The 27,953-nt window shown below is 55.4% G+C and overlaps 1 protein-coding gene across 3 annotated transcripts; it reads left to right on the top strand.

Annotated features, from left to right (window-relative positions):
- The first annotated feature begins 245 nt into the window (after nt 1-245).
- On the top strand, nt 246-27,953 carry LOC122673928 (inner centromere protein). 3 transcript variants are annotated; one of them, XM_043871813.1, is made up of 20 exons: nt 250-402; nt 621-1,246; nt 3,726-3,876; nt 4,237-4,350; nt 5,173-5,942; nt 10,845-10,896; nt 11,740-11,797; nt 11,881-11,974; nt 13,285-13,336; nt 13,765-13,882; nt 14,155-14,289; nt 14,766-14,777; nt 20,356-20,465; nt 20,536-20,656; nt 20,980-21,102; nt 22,159-22,337; nt 24,044-24,122; nt 24,307-24,414; nt 25,844-25,994; nt 27,426-27,953. In XM_043871813.1, the coding sequence occupies exons 2-20, from the start codon at nt 1,186-1,188 to the stop codon at nt 27,638-27,640; spliced, it is 2,703 nt and encodes a 900-aa protein (XP_043727748.1). In that variant the 5' UTR covers nt 250-402; nt 621-1,185; the 3' UTR covers nt 27,641-27,953. The 3 variants fall into 3 exon arrangements, with proteins under 3 accessions (XP_043727761.1, XP_043727748.1, XP_043727756.1); XM_043871826.1 differs by lacking the exon at nt 621-1,246 and having other exon boundaries at nt 246-402; XM_043871821.1 differs by lacking the exon at nt 14,766-14,777.

Below are 27,953 nucleotides of genomic sequence, written 5' to 3'. Positions count from 1 at the left end.
GTGAGGCTTTGCGCGCGCAACCCCCACCTCCGGTGATCTCCTCTCTAGGCCGCGCGCCGCTGTTCCCGGAAGCTGTACAGGTTAAAGTTTCAACGCTTCCTCGGCCCTCCTCTTAGTCCCGCAGACTGCCAATCCACATAGCCAATCGATGGCCTGACTGGTGCTCCCTTTTACTTGATTGGCTTAGAGTTTTGCAGCCGCCCAGACAAACTTGACGGGGATTGGTCGAGCCTTCAGTTTTGAAAATCGTAGGTTTGGCCCGCGCTGTACCGCCCCGTTGCTTCACTGCAGCCGCAAGCCTCGGAGGCCGGGAGCCGTGGGGCCTGGGCAGGCTGGGATTTGTGTTGGGAAGGTCGCCGGACTTGGATCGGAGCAGCACTTAAGGAGACGCGGTGCAGTCGAGTGAGTGTGCGCGGGCGGCCGGCTGGGGGGTCGTTAGCAATTTGTTATTCCTCCGCCAGCCCGAGACCGGGGAGCATGACGTCCCCTATCCCCCGTTGCGGCTTGCAGGGGATGGGTCACCTCTTTCAAGTGACGAGGTGCCCTGCCTTGGTCCTGGGGCCCAAGATGACCCCACCCCGCCGCGTCCAAGAGAATAACCCCGTCCCCTCCCCCTCCAGGTGCCTTTTGTTGACCTGGACGCGCAGGAAGCACCCACCGACCCGGTTGTGTGGCGGCATTATACCAGATGGCATTTCACCAGATGGCATTTCTGTACAGTTAACCCTCGCTCACCACATCCCTTATCGACTGAGCAACGTTTTAAATTGACCCATTTCCGGAGGCCACTGCTGACTTGTCACTCCCCAGGCCCGTTTACTGACAGTGGCCATCTCTGGGGCGCCCAGTCACAACTTGGCGCCTACCTTTCCGAAGTTGAAATGGAGTAGGCGGCAAAGCTTGAGGTTAAGAGCACAGTTTAAATCCGGGCCCCGCCCCTGACTTGCCCGAAGACCTGGACTTAACTTCAGTCTCCCTCAATTTGCTTATCTGCGCTAGGATCTCCTTGAGGTTGTGGCGAGAATGAAATGAGATGATGCTCCACCCGAGCATGGAGCAGGTCTCTTTAAAGAAAGCAGCTATTACGACCCTCCTTCACTGAGGTGTGGTCAGGGTTGGCTGGTGGACTTCCCGCACCCTCAAGAGAACAGGCATTGTGAAGGAGGGCCGTGGGCCTCTAGTCTGATGTATGACGTGAGAAAAGTATTGGGAGAGGAAGATGAGTCTCCTTCACCCTTGGTGGGAGGTAAGGTACTTTGGGTTTGTATCCAGGTTCTTACAGGGGGCTAAAGAGATTTTTGCTGCTTTTCCATGGGACCCTCATTCTTAACACTTTCTGAGGGTCCTCTCTGATCTAATGACAGTGACCGTTTCAAAATAGGCTGAGGCAAAAAATAAATAAATTAAAATAAAATAGGCTGAGGCTGCTGAAAAAAAAAATAAATAAAATCGGCTGAGGCTGCTGAAAACAAACTTCTTATGGAAGAAGCTCAAACGCCTTTTTGCACTTTGTATAAGAAGCCCACACCCACTTTGCCATTTTGAACAAATACTTTTTTAAATAAAAGAGCAAGTTGTTGCTTTCCATAGCGCAAAGTATTTTGTGTTCCTTAAACAGGTCTCTCTTTCCTAGCCTCAAACTGGATTCTTGTCGTTAACCAGGGCTGAGCGCTGGGACAGAGGGACTGGGGGGAGTCAGAGGGCAGCCAGAAGGCTGTGCTGTGACTGGAATCCACACCTGTCTCTGCCCAAAGCTTCTGCGGTCCTGCCCAGCTGGTCCTACCCTGATGGGTGCTGCTCTTGGCTCCTCGGAGTAGGGCTTTGGATGAGGAAGGTGTGCTCTAACCTGTGTAGAATGCCCTCATTTGGTGTCCGTGTGTGTGTGTGTGTGTGTGTCTTGGGGCAGGGAGTTAGAGTGGCTGTAGAATGTTTATTTCTAGGTGTACAGTTGGTAGATGGATCTATTCATTCAACAAGTATTCCTTTTGTGCCAGGCACTCTGCCAAGCTCTGGGCTTCAAAGCTACAAGCAAGACAGACCAGGGCTTGCCCTCAGGGAACAAATGCTTAGTGGGCAGAGACAGGCAGTCAGCAAGCAGATACATCGTCACCTGAGTGTTGTGCAGAGTATTGAAATTGATGGATAGGATGGTGGCTGGTGGTCAGGTCCTCCCTGCATTGCTGAGAGTCAAGTGCTGAGGAGTGAGCTGTACCAAATAGGAGACAGAAGGTTCCAGGCAGAGGGCAGAGCTTACTCGAGGAACAGAGGCTAGTGTGCCCTGGAAATCAGGCCCCAGGAAGTCAGTCCTATGAGGCTGCAACAGCACCTGGCGTTAAGCCCTTTATAGGGGTCAGTGACTTAGCCCCTCCTTCCAGAACCTCCTGTCTTAGGTAGAGGCTGAGCTGTGTGTGGTTCTTGGTTTTGAAGGTGTCGATCAGAGTGGTGGGTCACTGCCATGGCATGAGACATGCAATCTGTTATTATGGTTTGTGACTGTCACCCGTTAATTCGTTCTTTCATTGCCCCAGTCGGGATATTTATTGAGCCCCTGCTGTGAACCAGAATAGAACACTTCTTCCTTGCCTGGGGCTTTGGTGATAATTTTATAACTGAGTTTTGAGGAGAATATCTGAGTTTCTAGTTGTTTGGTTTTGTTTGTTTGAGTTGCTAGTTTTTTAAGAAATTAAGACATAGTAAGCAAGCTTATGGTTACCAAAGGGGAAAGGGGGGAAGAGATAAATTAGGAGCTTGGGATTAAAATATACACACTATGATATACAAAATAGATAACCAACAAGAACCTACTGCATAGCCCAGGGAACTCTTCTCAGTATCTTTTAATAACCTGTAATGAAAAAGAATAGATATATATGTATCTGTAAACAGAATCACTTTGCCACGCATCTGAAACTAACACAACACTGCAAATCACCTATGCTTCAATAACAATTATTTTTAAAAAATTAAGGGAAAACTAATTTTGTATTTTATACTACCTGATATTTCTAAACTAAGTTTTCTAAAAAATAAGACGTTGCTTATCTGCTCCCCTCATGCTCCCTCATCCATCCGAAGGCATTTCAGCTCAAGGGAGAGAGTTGTAGAGGCCCGTTAGAGAAGAACCTGTCTCTGGACCACCACTTTCTTACCCACTCCTTTGGAATGCAGATCTCCTGTCAGTTACTAGCATCCGTAAGAGGCAGTTGGATTCGATGTTCTTTGGCCGGGCACCTGGGGTTAGCTTGTGTGTACCTCAAGTGTTAGTCACTCATTCGTGTCTGACTCTTTGCAATCCCATGAAACGTAGCCTGCCAGGCTCCTTTGTCCATGGGATTCTCCAAGCAAGAATACTGGAGTGGGTTACCATTCGCTTCTCCAGGGGATCTTCCCTACGCAGGGATCGAATGCAGGTCTCCTGCATTGCAGGCAGATTCTTTACTGTCTGGGCCACCAGGGAAGCCCCTAGGTGTACCTTAAGGTGGCCCTCAATCACCTTCAGGCAGTAAGAGGAGTGGGTAAGAGCAGGCCTGTGTTTGGGCAGGTCAAAGGGGTCCTACCTGATTGGACCGCAGTTTCTCTTGAATCCAGGAAGCCCATTTATAAGGAGGTCCGTTGATCCCAGAATTGGGCGGACAGTGTCTTATGGGGGTGGGGAAGGGGTGGTGTTTGAAGAGTGTGAAGATTCCAGCCTGAGCCCCCATGCCTCTTGTCTCTGCTTTCTCCAGGCAGAGCCGCCATGGGGACCACAGCCCAGGGGCCCTTTCACTTGCTGGAGCTATGTGACCAGAAGCTCCTGGAGTTTGTCTGCAACGTGGACAATAAGGACATGGTGTGGCTGGAGGAAATCGAGGAGGAGGCCCAGCGCATGTTCACCAGGTGTGGGGCTGGGGGGGGGCGGGAGCGGCGGCTGGAGCGGGGACGGTGCAGCAGGGGCTGCCTGGCTGCTGCGGCCTTAGGGCACTTCCCCACCTGCCAGGCAAGACAGTCTGCCAGGGGTCCCTCCTGAGTGCCCCGGATGCTCAGATGCTCGGCGCTAGGGAGAGGGGTGGGTCTGCGCCTTGGAAGGTAGGGCTGCCTGGCAACCTTGCTCCCCTGCTCTGTCTACGCGAGGAAGCCCCAAGTGCCTGGCCTCAGCTTGACCAGCCATTGCCAGGAATGGGGCAGTGGTCTGGCTGGGTGGGGGAGGGGCAGTGGTTTCCAGGCAGCCTCGACCATCACTGTCTTCGTACCAAACAGAGAATTCAGCAAAGAGCCTGAGCTGATGCCTAGAACGCCTTCACAGAAGAACCGACGGAAGAAGAGACGAATTTCTTCCATTCAGGACGAAAACAGAGACCCTATCCGGAAAAGGTATGAGGGGCAGGAGGCTTGGTGCCCACTAGGAGAGCTTGATTCGAAGGTGTTAACTGAGATCAGGAGCAGTGGGCACCGCGTGCGCCATGCCGAGGGGAATGAAGCGGGTCTGGAGACCGTGGAGTCCAGAGCTTGTGTGCGTTAGGGTAGGGGTGGTGTTTGATCTGGACCTCGGAGGATGGGAAGGATTTCTGGAGGTGGGAGAAGCAAGAGAACTGACTTTCTGCTTGGGGGAGAGTGACCAGAGGTGTAGACTGGGGGCTGGCTGTCTCCCAACCCCATCACTATGCTGGTTCTAACTGCCCCTGTAATGACCGTGGGTTTCAGAGTACCAGGGGAAAGAGGCTGGGTCTTGAAGTCAGGCAGTCCTGGTTGTACACACCAGCTCTGCTGCGTAGCAACTGTGTGTCCTTGGGTTAATGTTCCACCTCTGAGCCTCCAGTTTCTGAAATCTAAAGTGAGGATGAGGGTCCCTGCCTCTCGGGGACTGTGTGGTAGATTAAGCCACAGAAGGCGCGATGCCTCCAGCAGGGTGCTTGGCCCAGTGTGACCCAGTCAGCGGGAGGTTTATGGGAATTTAATCTTCCCAGTGGTTTTGTGAGGACTGGGCATCACCCCAGTTCATAGATAGGGAGATTGAGGCTCAGAGAGGAGCATCTGGGGTCTCTTGGCTAGGGGTGGCAGAGCCTGAATTGGAACCCTAGTCTTCGGCCTCCAAGCTTCAGACTCCACTGGAGCTAGCAGCTCCTCCAGCTGGAATTTCGGGCAACCTCCCCACCTCCCTGGGTCATCTCAGCTTCTGCTCCGCCCCTTCACCAGGTTGTCCCGCAGAAAGACACGGAGCAGCCAGCGGATCTCCCGGCACCTCCGCAGCAAGGACAAGGCGGAGAAACTGGCCACGGTGGTGGGCGAGAATGGCTCCGTCCTGCGGCGCGTGACCCGGGCTGCCGCTGCAGCGGTGGCCACCTCTGCGGCAACCGCCCCTCCTTTACCCACCTCCGGATCTCCTACCGTCCTGACCAAGAAGCCCAAGGAGAGCCCAACCCAGTGCCTGCCGGTGCCTGCGGTAGAGATCAGTGCCAACGAGCGCCAGAGCGCCGAGAAGTACCTCAGTCAGCTCCAGTCTGCCCAGGCTCCGACACCTGCCCTGGCCCCGGCCTCCCAGATCCCCTCGAGCTCGGATGAGGATTCAACACCCCAGAAGGCAGAGGCTGGGAGGCTGGACTCTGTCACCGTGAGCTCCCTGATGACTACACCCCGGGACCCCAAGGGCCGAGGGGCCGGGGCAGGAAGGTCTGCCTCCAAGCTCCGGATTGCAGTGGCTGCCCCGGGCCCACAGGGCTCACCCAGCTCTCCGACCTCCCCGTGGAGGGAGCGGGTGCTGGTTCCCCTCCAGCCAGATAACTTCTCCACGCCCACGGGTGCCCGTGTCAACCGGCGGTCCGTGCGGCGAAGCCTGATCGCCCCATCCTCCCCGGGCCCCCAGAATCACTCCCCGGTTTCCAAAGAAGAGGGCACTGTCCGACGATCAAGCAGAAGGATCGCCAAGAAGGCTGCCAAAGAGCCAACTGCCTCCGCCCGCATCATCTGTGAGTTGGGGCTCGGCATTGGGCAAGGCTCCAGAGGGTGGTCCTTTGTGCCTGGCTCAGCAGAGAGTGTCTGGGGACCCTCTAAGCAAGGAGCTGTCCACAGAACTTTCTGTGATGATGTGAACATCCCAGATCTGTGCCATCCCACACAGTAGCCACTAGCTAGCCACATGTGGCTATAGAGCCTTCAAAATGTGGCTCCTTTGATCCAGGAGCTGAATTTTTAGTTTTATTACATTTTATTTATTTCAGATTTAAGTTGCCATACAAAGCTTGTGGCTGCCATGTTGGACAGGACAGATTCAATCCAATGCTCTTGTTTTCCAAATGAGAAAATTGAGGTCCAGTGCTGTTTTCCACGGTGTCCCTGTGGTTAAAGCCATGCTGAGCTCAAACCTGGGCCTCTCCCCCAGGGCCGGCCTGTTCTACTTCCCTCCTGCCCAGACTCTCTTAGATTCATCCTGCTTATGGGCCCTCTCCTGTTAGCATGACTGTAAGGCCTGGAGATACCGAGGTGAAGAGAGATGAATTCTGGGAGGGACACATAGCTGGGTCTGAGTGCCAGCTTGACCCTTTACCCGCCCCGTGACCTCGGGCAAGTTACAGGAATTCCTTCATGAGCTTCAGTTTCTCATGTGTCAGCTGATAATAATAGCATCACCTCAAAGGGTCACTGGGAGATTTTCTTGTTAATCCACATAGGATGCTTAGAACAGTGCCTACACAGAGCAAGGTCTGTGTAACGTTAGCTGCTTTGTCATCATCTGATCCCAGCTCCAGGGATCCTTGTCCCAGGTGGTAGCAGGTGTTGTGAGCCACAGAGGACAGGCAGCTCTAAGAGTCAGGACTGTCTGCATGGAGGAGGTGGGGTCTGAGCTGGGAGCGTTGCGAAGGCTTCCTGGGCTTTTGCCTGGTGGAAAAATGCAGGAAGAGGTATTCCTGGCAGAGAGAACAGCTTGTATGGAGACCCTGAAGCTTGAACTGGCCAGTGATCGGGAATCTGGGACTCGAGCTTGACCCCACGAAGGATGTGGCCCCTCGATGGTTGTTGGAAGGTTCCAGCACTGTGTGAAAAACAGCCAAGAAGAGAAGGAACAGGACAGGGAAGCCAGGGAGGAGGCTGCAGGGTCCAGCCAGAGGACAATAAGGTCCTCGGATTGGTGGAGAGGACAAGCCAGGTTTTTACATTAATGAAACTGATGCTTAAGGAGGCCACTGAGTCTGTTAAGTTGGGAAGCTGGGGTTAAAGCCCCGTGTGTTTCATCCTTTCTGGGATGGTGGGCGGCTCACCAAGGAAGCCAGGTGGAAAGCCTCAGGGCAGGGCATCGGGCAGGTGAGGGCCTGGCCCAGTTTCTTCCCTGTGTGGGGAAGGGCTTGCTCCAGGGTCGGGGGCTCAGGGACACACAGCCGGCGGCCTGTGCAGACCTGTGTTCAGACACACTGACCATATTTGGATTTTCAGGAGGGCCCAGATGGTTCTGACCTGTCCTGGGGATTTCCGTAGGTGTGAATCTCATCCTGGGCAGGAGCCCAAGGCAGAGGGCAGACCTGGAACTCTAGAGGGAGGGTCAGGGAAAGACCCTTAAGGCCCTACCAACACTTCTGGTTCAGATAGCTAGATACTCTTAAGCCAGTCTTCACTGGAGAAGGAAATGGCAACCCACTCCAGTATTCTTGCCTGGGGAATCCCATGGAGGGGAAGCCTGGTGGGCTGTAGTCCATGGGGTCGCAAAGGAGTTGGACTGAAAAACAACACTGCCCCGCCCTGCACAGAGGTGGGCTTCAGATTTGATCTGCCTATGACCCAGTCCTCTGGAAGGAAGACAGTCAGACAAGGTGGTTAAGCCCTGGAGTCACCTAGAGCCTGGGGGACCTGGGGCACACCCTTCTCAGAACCTCAGTTTTCCCGTCTGTTAAATGGTAAGAATGCCTGCCTTGAGTGTGGGTAGAAGACCCATCTTAGTGGTTGGATATGGTACTGCTCTTTCATATAAAACAAAACAAAACTAGATGATAAAACCACAGGCAGCTTGTGTCCCTAAAGCTCAGCAGAGGTGTGGCCTGGCGCACCCTCCTAGGGTGTGGAACAGGGAGGGGCAAGAGGGCTTCCTGGAGGCCTTCCTGACACCCAGGCCCTGGGGCTTAGCAGGTCGGGCAGCTTAGAGGTGTGGGTCTTAGTTTGGGTTCCCCGGAAGCAACCCTCAATGTCAGGATTTGAGAGAAGCTTGTTACTGTGGGGAGGGGAGGAAGCACCTGCAGCAGGGGAGCAGGGAGGTGAGCCGGGGAGAGAAGACCGCCAGTAACGGCACCGGGGCCTCAGGGGACCTCTGGAGCCAGTGTGGAGCCCTTGGGAGGGGCTGCTGGGTGGAGGCATTAACCCCCCAAACTCCTGGCAGGGTGCACAGTTGGCCACACTTCACTGGGCAAAGAAGTGGTCTCTGAAGTGGTCAGGTGGGGCCAGGGCCGCTGCCCCGGGGTTTCTGCAGGGCCCAGCTTTACAGGCCGGGCTCCTCCTTGGGTGCCCCGCCCAGCTCTGCACTGGGAAACGACCCCTCAGCCCCTCTCCAGGCCTTCTCCCTGCCACCAGACCTGTTCTAAAGCCCTAATGGCATGAGTTGGCACTTAACATTCCAGAGAAGTCTTTGCACACTTCTGTGTGGTCACATGGGCGTCTTCTCAGCTTTCGGCCCCCTCATCAGCCAGCCTTGAGCTGGGATGGGAGGCAGGGGGTGGGAGGAGTCTCTTGGCTGTGGACCCCGCAGGTAGGAGCCTGCCCCTGTTCTCCACCCCACTCCCCCAGGCCTGCCTGCCACCCCCCAGTGAAAGTCGCTCAGTCTGTCCGACTCTTTGCAACCCCATGGACTATAGTCTGCCAGGCTCCTCTGTCCATGAAATTCTCCAGGCCAGAATACTGGAGTGGGTTGCTGTTCCCTTCTCCAGGGGATCCTCCCAACCTAGGGATCAAACCCTGGTCTCCTGCATTGCAGGCAGATTCTTTACCATCTGAGCCACCAGGGAAACCTCACTGCAGGAAGGTCCCTGCTTCAGGCCTCCCATCCACTGCCTTAACTTCTGACCAGGCCCCCGTGGCTCAGATGCTCCACAAAGCCTGCTCCTTCCTGCCTCATGGCCTTTGCAGATGTTGTTCCTTCTGCCTAGACTGGCACCTCTCCATTTGTGGCCTCAGGACCTCAAAGAGCTTTTGATTATGAGGACTCTTATCTATCGGTAGTTATTTAATACTTTAATATAAGAGTAACAAACAATTACCTATTAAGGTTAGTTTTTCTTTCTTTCTTTCTCTTTTTTTTTAAAGAAAAAAATAACTTTTCCAAACAGATGTGGTGAGGAGACTGGCATTATTCTCATGTTGTAAATCCCATTCATGGGTGGCTTAAAAGAAGGCAGCTGGGTGCTGCATTCCGTCTGTTGCATTGTGTTTGTTTGGGTTCAGGTCTGTGTAGAAAATCTGGCCTCACACGGAAACATAGTTGGAAAAGGGAAGAGGACTTAGAAAGTCTTTTGTTGTGTACTCTCTTTTTTTCTTCCAATTAATTTGCGCGTACTCGCAAGTGTGTGGAGTTACGCACATCTTCCAGGTGTCAACACACTTTATTATATATTGTCTTAAAGGAGCACGTTTGTTTTCTGGTCTCATCAGAAAGGTTTTTAGGTATCAGGAAGCTATGAAGTTCATGGCGGTTTTGGCTTTTTGTGGGGCTCAGTTTTTTATTCTTGGCAACAAATCCTGTTCGTTTGATTTGAAGGGACAGGCTCCCTTTGTTCATTTTTAAGAAAGTATCTACCAGACACCCAAGCTTGTTGAGCCATTGTTTGTCAGTTGTTCTTTAAAAACAGCATTCTGTTTTAAAAAAAAGGGAGCGGGTGGGACCAGTTCAGGTGAGACCTCAGACCCCTCTGCTTTTTAGAGATATGACTATGCAGTCCAAGGGCATTTTGCATCCTTTCTACTTTATGACATAGTGTATTAAAAAGATATGTACTTAAGTTTATTTATTTTAAAAATATTTTATTTATTTACTTATTTGCTTGGCTTCAAGGTTTTTTTTTTTTTTTTAATGCTTACTTATTTGACTGTGCCATGTCTTACTTGGGGCACACAGGATCTTCGATCTTTGTGGCAGCATGTGGGATCTTTAGTTGTGGTTTTGGTATTATGGTGAAAATAGTTAAGGCCTTGTGAGTCCCCCAAAAGAGTCCTCTTGGGCCCTCAGCTCTCAGGAGCCCCAGACTACGCTCAGAACTACTGGCCCAGACATCCCCACCCCCTCCTTTGCTGCTTTCTTGCACTTCACATTTCAGCCTCCAGACCAGCTTGTCTTCCCATCATAGGGTTTTCAAGTCCTCTCCTCTTTCCTGTCATGACACGTCACGTGTCAGCCACAGGATTATCTGGTGATTGTCTAGACCAACTTGTGGACCGTCTGGTTTGCTCTCTGTTGGGTCCCCAGGGCCTGGTGCATAGTAGGCCCTCAACATATGCTTGCTGAATGCATCTGCTGCTTTGTGTTCAGCCTGTGCTGGGAGGTGGAGGCTCCCTCTTTCCAGACACTCCCAGCCCAGTGAACTTTGTCCTGGGAGCGGCATATTACCAGCTGGGGAGTAGCAGGAGATACTCAGGCAGCAGCTCCGTGGAGGGTGTGAGGAGTCAAGGGAGTGCTGACGGCAGGACTATGCACCCCGGCAACAGGGAGGGGTCTGTGGGGTGGAGGGGGTCTGTGACGAGTGTAGGGAGGGGTCTGCAGGTGGATGGGGTCTGCAGGTGGATGGGGTCTGCAGCAGAGGGACGCAGCCAAGCCCCCAGCAGAGCCTGACTCCTGGGACCTCTTGGTCCGGGACCAATTCTGAGGGCGTCTTTTTGTCCCTTTGTTTTCCTGTCAGGTCACAGTTACCTGGAGAGGCTCCTGAATGTTGAGGTGCCCCAGAAAGTCAGGTGAGTTGAGTTCCGGGGCTTGGGGACCTTCCCGGGGCTGGGCAGGGCACACGGGGGGCCTTTCCAGGTGAGCCCCCCGGGTGGAGGCATTTCCTATGCCCGAGCCTTCCCTTCCCTTGGGAACTGCTCCTGAGCAGCCCACCACTGCCCCTGCCCCTGCCCCAGTCTTAGCAGGAAGTGCCCCGCGGGTGCCAGGGCTTCCCACATTGCTTGTCAACATCCCTCGTCAGCCCTGACCCCTCCGAGCCTTACCCTGGGGCCAGGGCTCCATAGGTTGTCAAATCCAAAGCCAGCGCAGTCATGAGGAGCCAGTTCCTCCTGGAGTGGGCGGTGTGGGGATTGGGCTGCTCCGTTTATACCCCAGCACTGCTTGGGGCCAGTGCCCCTTTGCCAGGAGGCCACGTCCTGCCATCCCTGAAACTACTCCAGCCCCCTCACCCCCGTGGCCCCTGCTCTGGAGCAGAGGGTCGGTGCTGGGGATGGGCAGACCCACTGGCTTTGCTGGCCCCACGGTGAATGGAGGAGAGGCCTCAATGAGACACGGCTCATTCCGGCCAACCGAGTTGACACAGAGCTGAGATAGGGCTCCAGAACCCAGGCCCCGATGGGATCTGAGTGAAGCCAGACTCAGAAGCTGATACCCCTTGTCTGCCCGGGCCGCAGACTCAGAGCTCCGAGCACCTGGCTCTGGCTGCCCTGCCTGCCTGGGGCTGGGGGGCTGTGGTCCAGTCTGGGGCGTCTGATGGACCCCTCCTGGCTCGCTCCCCCAGGGCACGGGAGAGGGGCTCCTGTGGGGAGGCTTGGGCTGGGTGGGTCCCACAGTGACCCCTGCTCTGCTTCCAGCCCCAAAGAGGAGGAACCCAGCAAGGAAGCTGAGCCTAAGGAGGCAGCTGAGCCAGAGGTAAGTGGGCAGGCCAGGGAGGGGTGAGCTCGAGGCCTTCGAGTCCCGGGTGCAGACTCCTGAAGCCTTGGTTCTTCCCTTAGGTCCCCAAGAACAATGGCAAGGCCTTGCAGCTCCGCAGCACCACCAACATCACCCTTAGCCCACCCGGCTCACAGCCTGCAGCCAGTGGCCAGGGTGAGTGTGAAGGGCGGCAGGGTGAGTCTCCTGCCCTGATGGCAAGGGACACTCAGGGCCGTGCAGGCCTTGGTAGCCTCTGCCTGACTTTCTCTCGGAAGAGGGGCGAGCCCGGGTTCCTGGGCTGACAGGCGAGGGTACATGAGACCTGGGGTGCAGAGATCTCCTTGAGTCTACATGTTTCATCTCCCACCGTTTGGCCGAAGCTGCTGCTAGGTGCAATTGGGTGGCCATGGCCGGTCGGTCCAGGAAGCTGGGGTGGGGTGGGGGGACCTGGATTAGGGCAGTAACTGGGAACATGCCAGGTCAAAGCCTCGAGCCTCCCTCCAGGGTGGGGAATAGGAGGGACTGGGTGCTGGGGTGTGAGCACCTGGCCTGTGTTTCGTCTGCCGCTGGCTCACTTCTCACCTCTGGGTGTCCCAGCTGAAAGGGCTGGAGTGCTGTGGGCTCTGGAGCCCTGCCCGCACCTTCCCTGGTTCAAAGTGCAGACACTGAGGGGGCTTGAACGTGGCTCCCTGGCTTCATGACTGGGTTAGGGACAATGGCTATGCCAGCCCCACAGACCCAAGGGGTCGCTGCCAGAACCCTTTGGAGTAGAGAGTGTTGTGAGGGACTTCCCTGACGGTCCAGTGGCTAAGACACCACACTTCTACTGCAGGGGGCATGGGTTCAATCCCTGGCTGGGGAACTAAGATCCTGCATGCCACATGGTGTGGCCCCCCAGAAAAATAGAAATGTAAAAATAAAAGTGTAATAGTGTTGAAGAACCAGGGGAGGGGAGATCGGCCCTTTCTCTTGCCAGGGAAACAAAACCTACTGACCCACACCCCACGTGTTGACCCTGTTCGGGAGCACCCCACCCCTACCCCTCTGCCACCCCCAGTGGAAAGAGCCAGGAGAGGTCAGGTTTTGAAGCCAGTCCAGGGGCCTGTTAGAGCTTGCAGCTTCCAATTCTTCCTCCTGTGAAAGGCACCTCTTGTTAATGTTGGGCTGGGGAGAGGGGGCAACTGGGCTCCCAGTGTTAAAGGCGGGTGGGACATGCTTGGGGCCACCTCGATGGGACTGTCTCACTGTTTTCACCCCGGAGGCCAGGCCTCGAGGGGTCTGTGGACTGGGGGCAGCATGCTGGCTCTGCACATCCCGAGATGTGTCAGGGCCAGACGGTGCTAAGGCGGATGCTCCTGCCCCTGGCCACCACGAGATATGCTGGGAAGAGAACTTCACCCCTGCTGGGGCTGCTGCCTGTGGGCCCCTTCCCTGGACCCCTCCCCACCCTCCCTGCCACCCCCCTGAACCTGCTATCTCCACAGAGTCTGAGACTGACCAGGAAGATGGCCCCAAGGAGCCACCCCAGAGTGTCAGGTTTGTATCTGGGAAAGGGCGTGCAGGCCACCATTCTGAGGGACCCAGAGGGGCGTGAACCCTGAGTCCTTGGTCAGGGAGGGTGGGCACCTGTGTTTCCTCTCAGCAGAGCTGGGGCCTGGTGCTGTCACTTAATAAAGGAGACAGCTTCGTGCTGTGGGGGGGTGAGCCTGGCCTGGGGGTGGGCAACGGGATCCCAGACCCCATCCTCCTGGCCGCATGACCTTAGACAGGTCATTTCCCTTCCTCTGACCAGGCAGCAGAGGGTCAGTCAGGGAGACTCACCTCTGCAGTACCTTTCAGGGTGAAGTCTTAGGGGCTGGGCCCAGTTCTGTTCACAGGGGGAGATCTTTCCTGGGGCGTGATGGGGGCGCTGGGGAGGATGCCAGGGCCAGCCCCCTCACACCACTGCCTCTACCTCTCGGCAGGAGGAAGCGCAGCTACAAGCAGGCGGTGAGTGAGCTGGACGAGGAGCAGCAGCTGGAGGATGAGGAGCTGCAGCCCCCCAGGAGCAAGACCCCCTCCCCACCCTGTCCTGCCAGCAAGGTGAGTGCGGTCTGCCTTCCCTCCACGCCCCTGCCCCACCCCCGGGGTCTGACCCTGGTCTCCTCTGTCCTGCCCCCCGAGGCCTGACCCTGGCCTGTCTGTCCTGCCCCCGGGGTCTGACCCTGGTCTCCTCTGTCCCACCCCCAGGGCCTGACCCTGGCCTGTCTGTCCTGCCCCCGGGATCTGACCCTGATCTGTCTGTCCCGCCCCTGGGGCCTGGCCCTGGTCTGTCTGTCCTGCCCCCCGGCGCCTGACCCTGGTCTTGTCCGCAGGTGGTGCGGCCCCTCCGGACCTTCCTGCACACTGTTCAGAGGAACCAGATGCTCATGACCCCGACCTCAACCCCCCACAACAGCATCATGAAATCCTTCATCAAGCGCAACACTCCCCTGCGCGTGGACCCCAAGGTGAGGAGCTGCGGGGGTCTGGGCCAAGGCAGGTTGTGGCCCGGCCCACCAATCAGGGGCAGCTCGAGCCTCTGTGGCCCTGGGCTGCCTTGACCCTGGGGACTGTCCCATCCCCTTGGCCTTTGCCCGGCAACCTCAAGGCTTGGCGGGCTCCAGGTGGCCTCCCAGGTCCTGGGTCCTGGGCCAGGAAGTTACAGAACTGACCTGGCTGGCTGCCACCATGACCATCCATCCCGCTACACACACACACCGTTCCCTCCCGGTGGCCTGAGTAGTTAAAGTGGAGGATACACGTGGACACTGATTTGCTGGGGATGAGGGCTGGGTGATGCCAGAGGAGGTGACAGAGATGCTGGTGAGAGGTGGGCAGGCCCCAGGCAGACTTGCTGGCATCACCAGGCGGGTGGTCTGCCTTCCGGGTCTCCCCCAACCTGGCATTAACTCTTGGCTTTTTCCCTGTCTCCTCTCCTCCACAGTGCAGCTTCGTTGTAAGTAAGGCCTTCCCCTGTCCTCGTAACCTAGCTCCACGCAGCACTTACCCGCTGTAGCCCTGTCTCTGCGAAACTGACAGCACCCGTAGAGGCACTAACATCATCCGTGGGAGCGTTAAGGGGGGGGCCGGGGGAGGGAGGTGAAGCCGAGGTGCCGGCAGGCTGACCCAGCAGAGCCTGCTCCGGAGGAGGCGTCTCAGAGTCTCCCCAAGGCAGGAGGCAGCAGAGGGTGTGACCTGCGGCCTGTCACCGGGGCCACATCTTGCAGCATCCCCCCAGCCCCCAGCCACCTCCTTCCCACCTCCTTCCCTCCCTCCTCCCCAGTGCTGGGCTCACCCTCAGGGTCTGGGCTGCGAAGAGAACAGACAAGGCTTCTCTGATCCCAGGCCACCGAGATTTACTGGGTCGCAGACCTAAGCTGCTGCCTTGAGGGGCAGGGCAGTGCGGGGAAAGGAGGTCCGGGTCTGCCGGGTGACGCTTTCTGGAACGGTCAGTGCCATCCCTTCAGAAAGAAAGCCACAGGAGCTGTTCTCGTCTCAGATGTCCCAGAGCCAAGCTGGACCACCGGCCATGTGCAGGGAGCCGTGGGGCACTGGGACCGGCTTGGGCCACGGTCCTGGCTCCCGGGGTCTCCTGAGCAGCTGCAGAGCTACATACAGCCCCCGCGGTCCTTTCGTGTCCACTGGCGCTTTAAAGGGTCTCCTACCAGGAGGGCTTCTGCCTCCAGTCGAGGGTCTTAGGGCCTCAGCTTGGCAGTCAAGGGGCTTCCCCACAGCTGGACATGCGGTCCCTGAACTTGCCTCTCCTGCAAGAAGGCTGGTCCCATCTGGGTGGACAGGGCCGGGGCGTGCCATCCAGCATGCCAGGGAGCAGCTGTGTGGTCCTTATGCACCTGTCTTTGCGCCAGGGCCCTGCTGGGCATCTGTGCCCACAGCAGTGAACCAGCCTTGGGCTTGTTCCTCCTACGAGGAACTACCCGTGCCCCACCCAGACTGCTTGGAGCCTCACAGGGCCCCTGGGGATGACCACGGGATCCAGGAAGCTGCCGTTCCCAGCTGTGGGGAGCCCAGGTCTCTGCACGGGGCATCTGGTGGGTAGGACAGTCCTCAGGAGACCAAGGGACCTACGCAGGTCCCTGTGGCCCTGGACTGGTTTCCTAACCTTTGGGCCTACATTTCCTTGGCTATGAAATGTGGAGACAGTGGTCCATTCGTGCAGACCGGATGAACCAAAGAGTAATATGTGTCAAGCCCCCAGCACAGGCATGAAGTGGTGATTTGATGAGTAGCAGTGACGCTGCTCATTGAGGCCCCTGGAGGCAGGAGGGGCTGTGCAAGCTTTTGACTCCTCCCACCCTCTGCCCTGGCCTTGGTGGGGGGCCTCTGGGGAGCAGCCCGCCTCCCAGGGTTGGGGCAGAGAGGAAGCACGGGTTCTGTGGCATAAGTAACTCTTGTTTCCTTGTGTGAAATTCACAGTGCAACAGGATAAATTCTGTGACCTGGACTGGGAAATCCTAACACTCGAACTTCCAGACAAGAACCTGTTTTTCTGAGCCCTGCTGGGAGCAGGAGTCTGGGCATGGGGAGGAAGGGTGGGTAGGAAGAGAGGGTGGGTACACTCTGGATGCCACATGGCCTTTGTTTCCCAGATGCTTTCCTCACAGGCCAGCAGGCGGGGTGGCCTCTTGCTGGGTTCCCCTGGGTCTGAGTGGGTGGAGAGCAAAAGGCCACCTGCTCCCTCCCCCTCCCTTTAGGAGGGGGCCTCCCGAAGGCCAGCGTCCTCCTCCAGCCTGGCTCCTATGGCTCAGGATCATCTCTGTTTCCATTTCTCTCTCCATCTTAAAAAAAAAAAGAAAACTTTTATATAAAAAAAACTTTATAGTAAAATTTATGTTAAAAATGATCATATGGTAAAATCTATACTTTGTGTAAATATAGGTTTATGTAACCCCTGCCACAATTGGAGTGCAGAGCAGTTCCATCACCACCCCCAAAACTCTCTCCCCCACCCATAACCTGTGTTCTCCATCACTATGGTTTTGGATTTTTGAGAGTGTCACGAGTGGAATGATAACAACAGGTGACCTCTTGAGATTGGCATCTCAGCCATCACATTTGAAGTCAGTTTCTGGTAGACAGCATATAGTTGAGTCATGGTGGTTTGGTTTTGTTTTTTCTTCTTAAAATCTAACAGTGTCTTTGATTTATTTTGTTCTACGTTTGGATTTAAGGATTTAAGCCTACTTTTTTTTTTCTATTTATTTTTATTAGTTGGAGGCTAATTACTTTACAATATTGTAGTGGTTTTTGTCATACATTGACATGAATCAGTCATGGATTTACATGTATTCCCCATCCGGATCCCCCCCTCCCACCTCCCTCTCCACCCGATCCCTCTGGGTCTTCCCAGTGCACCAGCCCCGAGCACTTGTCTCATGCGTCCAACCTGGGCTGGTGATCTGTTTCACCCCTGATAGTATACATGTTTCGATGCTGTTCTCTCAAAACGTCCCACCCTTTTTTTTTTTTTTTAAGCCTACTGTTTTATTGTTGTCGGCTGTTACCTTTGTTTTTTTCCTTCTGTTTCCCTTTCTTCCCCTTTTTTTGGGGTCCCTTGAACATTTAGTATCCCACTTTAATTTGTCTTCCACGATTTGGACTGTATCATTTTGAGTGTTTTTTGGTGTTTGTTCTGAGGCATTACATACTTAACGTTCACAATCACTTTAGCATCTGTATCTTATCAATTACCTGTAGGCGCCTGACTCCCTGCTATGTGCGATCCTTGTCTCACGTGTTTCATCTCCATACATTGACAGACCTGGCAGAGTAATTTTTGCTTTCAACTGTCAAACATTTTAAAGAAACTCGAGAGGAAAGGAAGTCTGTTGATATTTACCCAGATATTTATCATTTCTGTTCTTCATTTTTGATGTTTTCTTCTACTATCATTTCTCTTCCATCTGGAAAACACACTTTAGCAATTTTTTGAGAACAAGTCTGCTGGCAGCAAAAATTCTCTAGTTTTCCTTTGTCTGAGAAAGTTCATTTAGGAAGGATATTTTCACTGAATAAGTGGAATTCTTGAGTAACAGTTCTTTCCTTTTAGCAATCTTAAAATGTGCCATTTCTGTCTGGCCTCCATACTTTCTGATGTCAGTCAAATGATTGCTTCTTGTTAGATAATGTGTCTTTTTTTTCAGTGCTTGCTTTTCAGACTTTTTCCCTTTGTATTAAGTGGGGTTTGTTGGTTTGTTTGTTTTTTCAAGCTATGCTGGGTCTTCATCCCTGCAGGCTTTTCTCTTGTTGTGGCAAGTTGGGGGCTCTCTCTAGTTGTGGCGTGCGGGCTTCTCATTGCTGTGGCTTTTCTTACTGTGGAGCATGGGCTCTAGGCACGTGGGCTCAGTAGTTACAGCTTCTGGGCTCTGGAGCACGGGCTCAGTAGTTGTGGCACATGGGCTTAGCTGATCCACGGCATTCGGGATCTTCCCAGCCCAGGGATCAAACCCATGTCTCCTATATTGCCAGGCAGACTCTTTACCACTCAGTCATCAGGGAAGCCCTGTATTATTAAGTTATTATCAGTTTGATTCTTTTCTGACTGGGTATGGGTTTCCTTGGGTTTATCCTCTCTAAGTTTTGATGACCTCCTTTAATTTGTAGATTTATATCTTTCAGCAACTCTGGGCATTTTCAGCCATTATTTCTTCAAGGTTTTTTTTTTTCTCCACAGCATTTCATAAACCTTATGTTGTCATCCCACAGTTCCTGTAGGGTCTGTTAATTTTTCTTCAGTATCTTTTCTCTCTGTGCTTAGAGTGGTTTCATTTTATTGATTTGTCTTCAAGTTTTCTCCATTCTCCATTGGGTCCATCCACTGAATTTTTTTTTTCCAGTTACTATATTTTTAGTTCCAAAATTTCCATTTGATTCTTCTTTAGATCTTTTACTTGCTGAAAGTTTCTGTTTTTCCAGTTTCTTAAGAATCCCCTGATGACGTATTGAAGCATTTTTGTCATAGCTACGTTAAAGTCTTTGTCAGGTAATTCTAACATGTCGTCTTGGCGTTGGTGTCTGTGATTGTCTTTTCTCATGGGAGTTAAGATTTCCCTGGTTCTTTTATGCTGAATAATTTGGGATTGCATCCTGGACATTTTGAATATGATGTTAGGAGTGAGTTAAAGTTGCTCAGTCATGTCCTACTCTTTGCCACCCCATGGACTGTAGCCTGCCGGGCTCCTCTGTCCATGGAATTCTCCAGGCAAGAATACTGGAGTGGGCTACCATTCCCTTCTCCAGGAGATCTTCCCGACCCAGGGATCAAACCTGGGTCTCCCACATTGCAGGCAGATTCTTCACTGTCTGAGCCACCAGGGAAGCCCTATGCAAGGAGACTGGGTCTTGTTTAAATCTTAAGAAGAATGTTAGTGTTTGCGTTAGTGGCAACCCACTGGTCCCGGTTGTGGTTCCAGCCTGCTTTCTGTGGCCTGTGGTTCCAGCATCAGTTCAGATTTCAAAGCCTTCAGAGCGCTATTTGGACCTGTCCAGGGTGTACCAGTCAGCAGTCAGTCTGGGATCTGGCAGGTGGCCTATGACTTTAGTTCTCAAAGTTTCAGGTGTGATATTACAGGGATTGAACCCGTGTCTCCTGCGTTGACAGGCGGATTCTTTACTACTGAACCACCAGGGAAGCCCTGAAACAACTAGTACTTTTAAAAAGTTGTTTTTGAAATTATTATGTAGCCATATCATAAGAAGTGTGAAAAGTTAAGGGAAAAAATGGCATCTCTGATCTACCTCCACAGCCTATAGTAAACCTCTGTTAGCATTTTGCAGTATTATTTTTTCTTTTTTTTCAACTATTAGGAAATAGTTGATACACACAAAAGTGTGTATGTACAGTCATAAACTTATTACACATATAATAAAAAATTAACACGTGTACCCACCCAGGGGCTTCCCTTGTGGCTTAGCTGGTAAAGTATCCACCCGCAATGTGGGAGACCTGGGTTTGATCTCTGGGTTGGGAAAATCCCCTGGAGAAGGGAACGGCTACCCACTCCAGTATTCTGGCCTGGAGAATTCCATGGACTGTATAGCCCATGGGGTCACAAAGAGTTGGACAGGACTGAGCAACTTTGGCTTTCGCCCACCCACCCCCTTAAATAGAACATTAACAATAACTTTCAAAACTGCCTTTCTGTCCCTTCCCAATCTCATTCTTCATTCTATTTTCAAATACACTTTTTACATAGCTAGACTCAGAGCATACATCCAGTGTTGAGCCTGACTTTTGTGTTGCCCAGGACTTGCCCAGGCCCAGGTGAGGGCATGCATGTCTCAGGCCCCTGGGAGGCCTTTGGATTCCCCCAGGGGAGAGACCGAAGCCCCAGGCCTCCATCTGGGTGGGAATGGAGGCCCATTTGGGGTGACTTTGCCTCTCGGAAGCAGTCTGGTGCTACTGCCTGTCTGGCGGGGTTTGGGGGGAGGTGCTGTGGGGGTCCCAGGGCAACCTCTGGGGGTCGTCCTGGCCCAGCACTGGGCTGTGCTCGCTCACTCCCTACCCCCCACCCCAGGAGAAGGAGCGGCAGCGCCTGGAGAACCTGCGGCGGAAGGAGGAGGCCGAGCAGCTCCGCAGGCAGAAGGTGGAGGAGGACAAGCGGCGGCGGCTGGAGGAGGTGAAGCTGTAAGTGCCCCGCGCCCCGCAGCCCACCCCAGCCCCACCGGGCCCCCGTGACCCCCCTCTGTGCCCGCAGGAAGCGCGAGGAGCGCCTCCGCAAGGTGCTGCAGGCCCGGGAGCGGGTGGAGCAGATGAAGGAGGAGAAGAAGAAGCAGATCGAGCAGAAGTTCGCTCAGATCGACGAGAAGACGGAGAAGGTGCGGGCCTGGGCTGTGGGCGTCAGCTCAGTGGACTGGGCCCACGGGGACCTTACCGGGGCCCTGCCCCATATCCTCCTCCTGTCCGTCGTGGGCCCTGGGGTCTGCTCTGAGCCACGTGGAGGGTGGAAGGTCTGCTCTGGAGCAAGCACAACCCTGCGCCCCTGGCAGGACTGCCTCCTGGCTGCCCCCTCCCTGGGGCTGTGGGAGCAAACTGGGCCCATAGGGACTCAGAGTATCTGCCACGCAGAGTGCCGAGCCCCACTCCGTAGGGTTGAGTGAGGGGGGCTGCTCCAATGGGCCTCTGGGCATGGGCTCCACAGGCCAAGGAGGAGCGGCTGGCAGAGGAGAAGGCCAGAAAGAAGGCAGCGGCCAAGAAGATGGAGGAGGTGGAGGCGCGTAGGAAGCAGGAGGAGGAGGCGCGGAGGCTCAAGTGGCTGCAGCAGGTGCGAACGCCGGGCGCGGCCGCAGGGAAGAGGCGGGGGAGTCTGCAGGGCCCCGAGGACCGCTGGGCACACGCCCCTCCATCAGGTTGATCCTGGTGGATCTTGTCGGCTCGAGCTTGGAAGGAGGTTCAACAGAGGCCGTGGAGATGGGGATGGTGACGTGACCTGCCTTGGGTTTTCTGTAGAGGCAGCAGTTTGAGGGCCAAGTCCATGGGCTCTGGAGCCAGACTGCCAGTTTCAGTTCAGCCCTCTGTTAGCTGTGTGACCTTGGGTGGGTTCCTTCACTTCTCTGTGCTTCAGGTCCTTCAGGTAACAGTGGTATCTACTTGATAGGCTTGTTGTGAGGATTAAATGTGCTGCCTGTAAGATTACAGGGCTTCCCTGGTGGCTCAGGTGGTAAAGAATCCACCTGCAATGTGGGAGACCTGGGTATGATCCCTGGGTCAGGAAGAGCCCCTGGAGAAGTGAATGGCTACCCACTCCAGTATTTGTGCCTGGAGAATCCCTATGGGCAGAGGAGCCTGGCGAACTACAGTCCATGGGGTTGCAAAGAGTTGGACATGACTGGGCGACTAAGCCCAGCATACAAGATTACAGGCCTGCCTCTTCCTGGGAACTGTCAGTCTTAGGACTCTGGGGAACGCAAATCTGTCATTAGGGGTTTACAAGACTAGTGACCGAAATTTATGAAGTATTTACATAGTACTAGGCACTGTTCCAAGTGTGTCTTGTATATAAACCCAGCAGTCTCATGAGGCATGGGCGTAACTGTTGTCCATGTTTTATCAATGAGGACAAACCAGGCCAGAGGGCCCTGTGACCCGCCCAGTGCCCCCCAGCTCCAGGGTCTGGCTCCAGTCTGTACCCTTAACTACTAAATAAGCTGCAGCAGCAGAAGTTGTCACGAGATGCGTCTCCGGCCAGTCTTGGCGCTCCTTGTGGACGGGGCTTTGGTGGGGTGTCCCTGGGCTCACGCCCCGCCCCTGCTGCCCCGGACGCTCTGGCCGCTCCAGCCCGGGCTGGCCTGCAGGCCCTGACCGTGCTCCCCGTTCACAGGAGGAGGAGGAGCGGCGGCACCAGGAGCTGCTGCAGAAGAGGAGGGAGGAGGAGCAGGAGCGGCTGCGGAAGGCGGCCGAGGCCAGGAGGCTGGCGGAGCAGCGCGAGCAGGAGCGGCAGCTGGCGGAGCAGCGCGAGCAGGAGCGGAAGAGGGAGCAGGAGCGGCTGCAGGCCGAGAGGTGAGGGGCCGGGCGGGTGGCCCGCCCCCCGGGGCCATGCCGTCCTCCTGCGCGTGAGGTTGACACAGCTGTCGCCATGACCAGGGGCAGCTCCCACCTCCACTCGGGGGTCTGGAAAAGAAAGCTTCCCTGGTGGCTCAGATGGGAAAGAATCTGCCTGCAGTGCAGGAGACCCGGTTCCATCCCTGGGTCAGGAGGATCCTCTGGAGAAGGGAATGGCTACCCACTCCAACCAGTATTCTGGCCTGGAGAATCCCCATGGACAGAGGAGCCTGGTGGGCTGCAGTCCATGGGGTCGAAAAGAGTCGGACATGACTGAGCAACTAATGCTTTGGAAAACAAGGAGCCTTTTTTCCTCTTGACTCCAAACCAGGCAGGCCACCCAAACGTGGTGTGTTGGCTGCTGGAGATTCAAGGAGTACCGGGCAGAGTCACTCAGGGTTTTGTCTTCATTATGCCTCCAGCCGGATAAGCTGAGCCCATTGGTGTGTTTTTTCCTCAGCTGACCTGAGGCAGGAAGGTCGCAGGACGAGCCAGCATTTCTCAGCAGTCGCTGAGGGTCTTTGGGTGGAAGCGTCCCACCGAGAAGGATGCCCTCTGGCGTCCTTGGCTCCTGCCCGCCGCTCTGCTCCTCTGTTCTGATGATGACTCGGGTTGCCCCCCATCAACATTTCCTGGCTGCCCCCTGCCCCGACTGGGGACCGTGGCGGATGAGCCCTTTCAGAGACAGGGGTCTCTGCAATAGACAGGATTTCCGCTGGTGTTTATCCAAGGCCAATCCCTGTGCCTGGTTGTGCTGGGTCCTGGGGTGCTGGGGAGGATGAACCGCAATCACCATTGGCCCAGAGCTGTATGGGGCCCTATGCCTGTGTGTAGACATAGAGAACTCTGCCTGTGCATGTGTAGACACACAGGCAGACCTCGGCCCAGGCCCTGCCTCCACCTCCTAGGAAACACCAGGCGTCCGTCTGCGTGGGGGGTCCACCGCCAGGGGGCTCACTGCATCGGGGCTATCTCCCGTGCTTGATGGTTGGCACAAAGGTGTACTGTGACCTGTGGGCAGAGTCGGAGACAGGAGCCTGGGAAGGGAGCAGAGGGTGGCAGCTGGTGTGGTTTTAGAATTCGATGTGTGCCGGGCAGCACCGGGGGCTTTAAGGGGACGGACGATGGTTTGGTGGTCATAGTGGTTGGCAGCTACACGCCTTCCACCTGTTTCCTTGTTTAAACCTGTGGCAGGCGCACCAGCAGCTCCACCTCCAGAGGGGCACACAAGTTCGGAGAGGTTCCGTGGCTTGCTTAGGGTCATCCGAGCAGGCACACAGAGGTGGCCCGTGAGCAGCCCCGCCCAGCTTCACGTCAGGCCTGGGTTCAGTGTGGGCCTGCGGTCAGGACGAGTGGCAGTGACTCAGAAGACCTCATTTCTCTCTCCCGTCAACTCTGGAGGAAAGGGGTTAGGCTTGCCTCGTAGGGCAGATAAGAGTGAGGTGCAGAGTTGTGTGGAGGAGGGGGGCCCAGTTTGGTGGCCTCGAAGCCCAGCACCCCCCCACCCCATCGGGTGTGCACGGCAGCCCCCCAGCCCCCAGCGCAGCTGCTGGCCCTCAGCTGGCGTGCCCGCCCCGCCAGTGGGCCGGGGGGCCTGGCTTCCCTGGCAGGGACGGAACAGGGGCTTAGCTTCCTGCCCTGACCAGCTCTGGCTCCATCCTCAGGGAGCTGCAGGAGAGAGAGAAGGCCTTGCGGTTACAGAAGGAGCGGCTGCAGCGGGAGCTGGAGGAGAAGAGGAGAAAGGTAATGGGGGGCCGGGCGTGTGGCTCCCACGGGCTCTGCGCTGAGCTCTGGGCTGGGGCGGCCTGGCCCCGGTGGTTCTGGCAGGAGCTGCTGTGCCCCCTGGGCTGTGCTGGGGCTGGCGCGGAGGAGGGGTGCGCACCCCCCTGGTCCGTGACAGCCTACCTCCCGCGTCTCCGGGCCCCAGGAAGAGCAGCAGCGGCTGGCTGAGCAGCGGCTACAGGAGGAGCAGGAGAAGAAGGCCAGGGAGGCCGCGGCTGCCAGCAAAAGCCTGAACGTGACCGTGGATGTGCAGGTGAGGCCCAGGCGTCGGGGTGGAGAGGCCCCCAGCTCTGATGAGTCTGCCCAGGAGCTGGAGGCACAGGCTGAGTGTATTAGGACCATGAGAAAGAGGGGGGCTTCCCTCGTGGCTCAACTGGTAAAGAATCCTCCTGTAATGCAAGAGACCTGGGTTGGGAAGATCCCCTGGAGAAGGGAAAGCGTACCCACTCCAGTATTCTGGCCTGGAGAATCCCATGGACCATATAGTTCATGGGGTTGCAGAGAGTTGAACACAACTGAGTAACCCTCACTTCACTTCATGAAAAAGAGAAAGGATACAGTCGGCCCAAGTGATTTTTTTTATCCCCCCACTATTTTTGTTATATGTATTGTTCCTTATTCTGAAAGTAGAAGTTAGTTTTTTAAAAAAAGAAACTGAACTTTATAAAAGAATACAAAGCAAAAGAAAGGTGCCCTCAAAGGATAATTCTTAGCCTGGTGTATTTCTTTCTATATTTAAACATTCATAAATATTTTGTACACAATTTTTCTCATACACGTAGCTTTTTAAAGGGGCCCAGACTGTACATACCAGCTCAGTCTGTTCATGCTGCTATAATAAATGACCCTAGACTGGGTGGCTTAAACAGCAGACGTGCTGGGAAGTCCAGGGTCAAGGCGCTGGCAGGTGAGGGCCCCCTCTGGTTCACAGATGGCCGTCTTCTCACTGTGTCCTCACATGGCTGGAGGGGAGCACGGGCTCTCTGGGGTCTTTTCTAAGGGAGCTAATCCCACTGAGGTGGGCTGTGCCTCCCAAAGGTCCCACCTCCAGGTACCATCACACTGGGGATTAGGATTTAACATAGGGATTTGGGGAGAATACAAATGTTCAGTCCAGAACACATACCATTTGGCAGCTTGATTTTTTTCCCCTTCCTTTTTTTTGCTTGTTTAATGTACACGCCTGTCTCACCGTTTATTAATTTCTTACTTTTGGTCGCTGTGTTCCACTTAATTGGTACCAGAATTACTTTAATCAGCCCCTTCCTGACAAGCATTGAGGCTATTAATGCTGTTACAGACGGATGTAGTGTGAGGACGGGTTTTCGTTGCAATGTAACTTAGGATGTTGAAAACTTGGAAGGTAACTGAACCAGGTGGTTAAATTGTAAATCATGGAGTTCCCAGTACAGTGCCCTGCAGCCGTTCAGAGGACACACACACACACACACACACACACACTGGATGAACGTTTGCAACATACTTTTACATGAAAAAGGAAGACACGGAGTCATGTATGTGGTCTGATTTTTTTTTCCCCCCCAATCAAAAAGCGACCCCTGAACCTTTTTCTTGCTTTTCCCTGTGAAGTGAGGGGAGGTGGCCAGAGCCCGGCGCTTCTCAGCGTCAGGAGAGGCCAGCGTGCAGGGCGGGCAGCCAGTAGCCGTGTTCATCTTTTCCAGTCTCCAGTTTGTACCTCGTATCAGATGACCCCCCAGGGGCACAGGGCTCCCCCCAAGATCAATGCGGATGACTACGGGATGGATCTAAACAGTGATGACTCCACCGATGACGAGGCCCATCCCCGGAAGCCCATCCCCACCTGGGCCCGAGGTGAGTGGGGCCTGGAGCCCCCAGGAGGGTGGGTCCCCACTTGTGACTTCGAGGGCCTGGAGAGTGTGGCTCGGCAGCTGTGGATGTCAGGAGCCCTTTGTGCCCGTGGGCTGGCAGCTTGAGTCTTGAGCCAACTCTGCATCGGACCTCCGGACGCGCCTGGAAAGGGTGGGTGCCCCATGACCAGTGGGCTCACCTGCAGACCAGATCTATGGGGCTGGGTGCCTCCGTTCTCTAGCAGATGTGTTAGATCCTGGCTGACTGCTGGCAGGCGTGGTGCGGGGTGTTCCGTCTCAGACTCTGGCCTACCCCTGGGAGCCCCACCCAGCAGGCCAGATGGACCCAAATATGTCGCCTGGGATGGGAATAGAGCTCAGAGAGGTAGCGGGGCTTTGGCCATGCATGAAGAGCTGGAGCGGGAGTTCTGGCCAGCTGGTGGCGGGAGTTGGGGGTGGAGATGGGGACCCTTGAGCAGGATTGGTCCCCGAGTTTACATGTCTCTAAACGGGAGTGCAGGTGAGTTTGAAGGTGCCTCAGGCCTAGGTCCAAAGCCTGCAGGAGTGAGCGAGGCCAATGGGCGCCCATCTCACAGAGCTGGCTGAGCTGGGGGCAGGGTGAGCCTCACTCCCTGGAGGAGGGCTCAGAACCCTGGGCCTCAGCCCTCTACAGACCACGGGCCCTTGAGTCTCACCTCATCTCAACCCCACAGTCAGCGGGATCTGACTCCGTCTCCTAATAGTGAGTCATTCTGAGGTGGCAGCCGGCAGGAGTCCGCGGGGCTGGGATGCCAGGCTCATTGTGGTTGACCTCCATCAGCCCCCTTGAACTCTCGGTTTTCCCATCGGGAATGGGGGTGCTGAGAGCACCCAGCTAAGGGCTACTGATAACGAAGCTCGTTAGTGCAGGAAGGCCTGGTACCGGGCAAGCGCTGGGCACGCATTCTGCCACCCTGACCCCCTGGGTTCCTCCTCAGCCTTGCTCTAGGCCCTGAGCCAGCAGCAGCCCCAGCCTGCTCCAGGCATGACGGGGGCGGCGCTGTTGATGGCGTGAGTAGCCGATCAAGGCCGTCAAGCGTGGTGTCAGACGTGTTAGTTCTGGAGCTGGACTTGTCTTCAGACCCCAGCTCTGCCGGTCACCAGCTGTGTGCCTTTGGGCAGGTCTCGCCGAGGTGGCCGTGGGGATGAGGCGGTCATGCAGTGACCTCAGCCGAGTACCTGGCCCACGTGAGCTGCCAGAGCAGGGCTGCAGGAGCGGGCAGTGGGAGGTTATCACTGTTTCCTGGAGGAGGACCCTGAGGAGAGTTGATGTGGCAGGAGGTGGGGGAGTGATGAGGTGGAGAGGTTGACAGGGGTTCTGTGGGAGGGCAGGAAGATGGGAGGAGGCTCAGGGGGAACCCAGGGCAGTGAGCCAGCCCTTCATGTGCCCCCGCAGGCACCCAGCTCAGCCAGGCCGTCATCCGCCAGTATTACCAGCCCCCGGACCTTCTGGATCTCTTCGGAAGCCTCCTCCAACTGGACTTGGAGGAAATCTTTCAGAAGAGCAAGCCCCGCTACCATAAGCGCACCAGCTCCGCCGTGTGGAACTCGCCGCCCCTACAGGGCCCCAGGGTCCCTGGCAGCCTGGCCTACAGCCTGAAGAAGCACTGAGCCGGGCCCATGGGCCCGCTCGGCCGTCTCGGCCTTTGTCTGTGTCTGTCTGTCCGTCTCTCTGTTGACCCGGTGCCCTCCTGCCTGGAATCCTGTCGCTGAGGGTTTGGTCAGGTGTATATAAACGTCCTCTGTGCCACGGGTGAAGAGCGGCCCAGGCCGGCTGGGAGGCTGAGCCTGGTGGGTGTTCAGGGAAGACAGGGCCCAGCCCCAGCTGGTCTGTTGACAGCACTCTGTAAATAGATTGTTAGAGTTGAGCTGAATTTTAGCCTCTAGTGTTTGAGAGCTAGGTTAATAAAGTCTATTCCTTTAA

The sequence above is a fragment of the Cervus elaphus genome, chromosome 2 (assembly GCF_910594005.1).
Source record: "Cervus elaphus chromosome 2, mCerEla1.1, whole genome shotgun sequence".
Classification (NCBI taxonomy): Eukaryota; Metazoa; Chordata; class Mammalia; order Artiodactyla; family Cervidae; genus Cervus; species Cervus elaphus.
This window is presented reverse-complemented; position numbering and strand designations above follow the sequence as displayed.